This window comes from Carettochelys insculpta, chromosome 3 (genome assembly GCF_033958435.1).
Source record: "Carettochelys insculpta isolate YL-2023 chromosome 3, ASM3395843v1, whole genome shotgun sequence".
Lineage (NCBI taxonomy): Eukaryota > Metazoa > Chordata > Testudines > Carettochelyidae > Carettochelys > Carettochelys insculpta.
Genome location: NC_134139.1, coordinates 69,302,227 through 69,306,718, shown reverse-complemented (window position 1 = coordinate 69,306,718; position 4,492 = coordinate 69,302,227). Strand labels below are relative to the sequence as shown.

The 4,492-nt window shown below is 41.7% G+C and overlaps 1 protein-coding gene across 1 annotated transcript; it reads right to left on the bottom strand.

Annotated features, from left to right (window-relative positions):
- Nucleotides 1–511: 511 nt before the first annotated feature.
- MAP1LC3C (microtubule associated protein 1 light chain 3 gamma) lies at nucleotides 512–2,938 on the bottom strand. The gene is made up of 4 exons (XM_074988636.1): nucleotides 2,844–2,938; nucleotides 2,702–2,757; nucleotides 2,427–2,533; nucleotides 512–1,017 (listed from the first exon to the last, which is right to left on the bottom strand). Exons 1-4 carry the CDS (start codon nucleotides 2,899–2,901, stop codon nucleotides 807–809), a joined length of 432 nt encoding a protein of 143 aa, XP_074844737.1. The 5' UTR covers nucleotides 2,902–2,938; the 3' UTR covers nucleotides 512–806.
- Nucleotides 2,939–4,492: the final 1,554 nt, after the last annotated feature.

Sequence of the window (4,492 nt, the reverse complement as noted above, 5' to 3'; positions counted from 1 at the left end):
TCAGCTCAGGGCAGATTTCAGAAAGCAGAATAGCTTAGTCTCAGGCCACGAATACTGTTACCGCTGTAAAAAAGCATTGTGCAGAGACTCACACAGAGCACTAACTGCTCAATATCCAATTTTGGAGAGGTAGTCAGCATTTTTATCACATATGAACTCATACTATTCTACACAATTGTTTATTGCTCTGATTTTGTTTAATTAGATCATACACTAGCTTTAGCCAGTGGTAGGGTTGAAGAAGAGCATTGCCAGCAACAGCTAATGCACCTGTGCAATGTACTCTGTGTCTTATAGGTGATGTCCTACAGTCTCAGTTGCTGATGTGTAGCAAAGTTACCCCACCCTGTTTTATGTGCACATTCTTTACATCAACTTCCAATCATGCTTTAAAACCTAGTTCTGCTTCTGTATTTCATGTATTCCAAACCATTTTTCTGGAAGATGTCTACGTATGTCCCCCAGCTTAGATAGAGGCTTTCAGCCTTGTCTTAAAATTATCTTTATTTGACTGTATTAGGCTCAGATTGAAGTTCCTTAACAAGCAGGTACATAAGTTAATGTTGACCTTACAAAAGGTTCTAAAGGTACAGATGAACCACCCCCCTCCCACAGTGTCCTTTCACATAAGTATATATCTCTAAGTATCTTATATAAGAATAGAGCACCATCACTTCTGCCTTCGTTGGGCCTGCCAACTTTTGGGCCTTTGGCTCCCACTAGTCCTTAGAGCTCATACCAAAAACAGAGCATCTCTGATCTTCAAGTTAGTGTCACGAGCAGCTGCTTAGCAGCAGCACATGCCCTTATGTTGTTAAAAGGCATTCCACCACTTTTCCATGGACAGGGGGCGAGAGGCATCCAAACATCTCTTGGGAAGCATAAGTCATATATACAAAGCCATCTTCATCTTTGTAGTCCCTGTACACTTCAGCCAGTGTCAGAGACATACTGGTCAGACTCTTGTTGTTCACCAGCAGGTAGAAAGCTTGTGTTGCATTTAAGGCCATTCGGCTTCTAGGATTTAGGAGAAAGAAGAAGAGGTAGAGAAAGATGATTATTTTCTTAATACCAGGCACTTCTGCAGAGTTCCCCCCCACCCCACGGCCCATTTTAAAATCACATTGACATATACAATGGAATGACCGTTATAATAAACATGTACCAGAGCACTTTGAGAGTCAACCTGGTTTAATATCAGTGGGTAGATTTAAATCCAGACTTCTAGTCAGACCCATATTTTTCATAAAAGAGCCAGACTTCCAAAGTCTCCCACGTCACATATGTGAAACAGAAAAACTCTGAAGTCAGGGCTTCATTGCAGTTGCTAAATACTAAACAAAGTACAGCAAAAGTTTCTTTAGTGCTGTTCTACATGCGCTTCAGGATAAAGGTTTAAGGACACACGCTTATTTACAGACCCATTCAAAGCTTAACTTGGTCTTTAAGAGACTCATCCTTCTCAAAAGGGGATCAGCTCTGAAGACAGGTCTGCCTGCCCACATCCTCTTTTTACCTGGTGGAAGCAATTGTATTATATAGAGCTTTTATTAGGGCAATGTTCTTTTCATAGAATCATAGGGCTGGAATGGACCTCAAGAGGCCATCAAGTCCAGCCCCCTGCTTCAAGCAGGATCAATCCCAACTAAGTCATACCAGCCAGGACCTCGTCAAGCCAGGACTTAAAAACCTCTAAGGATGGAGATTCCACCACCTTTCTAGGCATTCCATTGCTTCACCACCCTTCTGGTGAAATAGTTTTTCCTAATATCCAACCTACTTCTCTCCTCCTGTAACTTCAGACCATTGCTCTTTGTTCTGTCATCTGTCACCACTCTAGGACTATACTAAGAATTAAAAAAGAGTAGAGGATTTCTTTCCCCCATTGAACTCTTTGTCAAGGACCTCAGAGAAATTGAGGCATTATGCTTTGCACAACCCACACTGGAAGCAATTCTGGCAGTGTATTCATGTTCACAGCAATTCTGTAGCAGTGCTGAGACCAGAATATCAGATTCCTGGTTGCTATTCAGCTCCCTTTTTATTTCAGTTCTCATCACAGAAACAAGCAAGGCATGAATCAGACAGATACCCTATTTACTTAGGCTCATGGACAAACTCTGTGCTCCTATACGGTCATTGATTTCACAAGAAGCTCTGAACAGATTTGGAAAGAAATCTTATCTTAAAAGAGAGAACAATTGTATGTTTCACCCTTGTCAGAGTGCTTCAGGCAAAAAGAAAGCCACTACCCAGAATAGCTCTATGTTTTTTTCCATACTCAGTAAAGCTAAGTCCCTCTTCACTAAGTCCCAGAGAAGAAGATTCAAATTAGCAGCTGGATTCCAGATCTTGCAAACTACAGCATAAGATTATACAGCTACATTTATTTAGTACTAACTGCTATTCCCAGGTTTACTACATACCTGATGATAGTTATGAACTGTGTCATGGTCAGCTCCTGCGGAACAAGGAATTTTGTTTTGTCCAGTAGAGGAAGATATTTTTCTTTCTGATACCGTTCTACAATTACCTGTTTTTAAAAGGATTATAAGAGGTCATGGGTAAAGCAATTGAAAGTTTTTTTTTTTTTTTTTTTTTTTTTTTAAAAAGAAACAAGAAGTCTTCAATGGCTGAGCTTTAAACTTGTTTCAAAAAGGCTCAAACACTAACACAGCAAGCAGAACAGAGACATATTTACCGGCACTTTTGTTGGGAACTTTGCCCGAATTCCAGCTACTTCTTCTAGTCTAGTTGCTGTGCAAAAGAAAAACAAATATTATACACATGCATTCCTCAGCTGCTGGTAGAACTTTGCTATATGCAATACCCAGATGAATTACCAAAACTCTTTCTCAGTTTAAAAGGTCTGACAGATTGGCTGCTGTGCAGAGTTTGCATCTTCTTTGCTCAGACTTAACAATAACAAGCAGCTCCCAGTTCTCTCCCACAGCTGAATTCAAACTGTGAGAAGCTAGCAAGTTGAGCCCCTTATAAAGGCCTGGTTGTGACATCATGTTACTTCTTTACCCCACCTGCATTTCTCTCACACTCACACACAGCAGCAGATTCAACCAGGCTGAAGCAAGCTTACTGGGGAATGCTGGGACCTGCCTGTAAGACCTAGAATGGAGTATTTGTTCTGCCTGTGTTCCCAACCTTCCTGGGAGAGAGAACACGTGGTGCTGGAAGGGTAGCCTGACACATTGTGTCTCCCAGGCTATTTGTTTTCCATCTTATGTGGCAGAATGTCTTTGGATCCCACTGTTCTTCAAGCATCTCCATGTTCATTTCAGACTCCACTCCATTGGAGGACAGCTGCTTCTGGCCTCTTCTGAGACAATTAAAAACATGTCACCCTGAGGGGGTTATGACACAAGAATCCATTGAATCCTAGGGGTTGCACTGCAGGCACTTCCTCTTGGTGGGGATGCAGGGGGAGGGGGGCCTGGTGGGGAGGGAAGTGTATTGCTTCCTCAGTACATGCTAGAAGAAGGTGGGGAAGGATTTTGCTGTGTGCCTCATGCTGGTGTTACTGGGGTACGCTATACCTGGAGCAAACTGCTCTGTGTGAGCAAAGTGCAGGACCAGCCTGCTTGGTCTCCTTGGGTGAACTTAGGGGTTAATCAACTATTTGCAGAGACCTTCCTCCAGATCTTTAGAGGTATTTAGGCTCCTAACTGCCATTAATTTTGGTGGAAATTGAAATCAGTGAAAGTTTGAAGCATAAATAACTTGGAGGATCTGGGCCAAAAGTCCTATCTGAGTGTTTAAGTGAGATTTAAGTGAAGCACAGCTGTCTGCATGGGTGAGTTCAGCCACTTTGAATTAAATAAGATTAATCACCCTGCATGGTTTCAATAACCCATTGAGTTGTATGCACCTGACATATTTCATCTCTTAACCCAGCTCCCACATTTTGAATTAGGCACAGGGGTGACTAAACATAGCAAGAGAAAAGTAGGTCTCATACGAGCTCTTGTTTGCTAAATGATACAGTGGACATTTTGGAGGTACTGATGAAGTTAGTACAGGAGACAGGGGAAGGAGCATGAAAGAGGTTCTTGGAGATCGGGTTTACAAAATCAAGGACAAAATGTTGATTTCCCATCAGTTTCAAAGAGCGTTTTGCACCAAAGACTGAAGGTTAAATTTGGTTGTAATCTAATAGGTTGTGACTAAATATTTAGATTAGTAAAGTGTTGTACTTAGTGGAAAAAAAATTGAGCACCCTATTTCTGTTTCTCATCTTTTATCTCTACATTCCACAGCACAGATGGTCTCATGGTAAAAGCACAGGCCAACAAGGCAGAAAATGTGTTTGTTCCCAGCTCTCCCAACAACTTCTTTAGTCTAAATTAATATAATAGATGGAGATACGTATCTCATAGAACTGGAAGGAACCTCAGAGGTCATCGAGTCCACTCCCCTGCCCTCTTGGCGGGACCAAACACCATCCCCCTTTTCTTTAATAAAATCTATGTATCCCAGA

Excerpts from the sequence above, each read along its gene's own strand:
- MAP1LC3C (XM_074988636.1), bottom strand. The coding sequence starts at position 2,901 with ATGCAAACTCTGCACAGCAGCCAATCTGTCAGACCTTTTAAACTGAGA. Across the intron at positions 2,758-2,843 it reads TAAACTGAGAAAGAGTTTTG|CAACTAGACTAGAAGAAGTA; the intron begins GTAATTCATCTG and ends TCTTTTGCACAG. Across the intron at positions 1,018-2,426 it reads CAGTTCATAACTATCATCAG|AAGCCGAATGGCCTTAAATG; the intron begins GTATGTAGTAAA and ends CCTAAATCCTAG.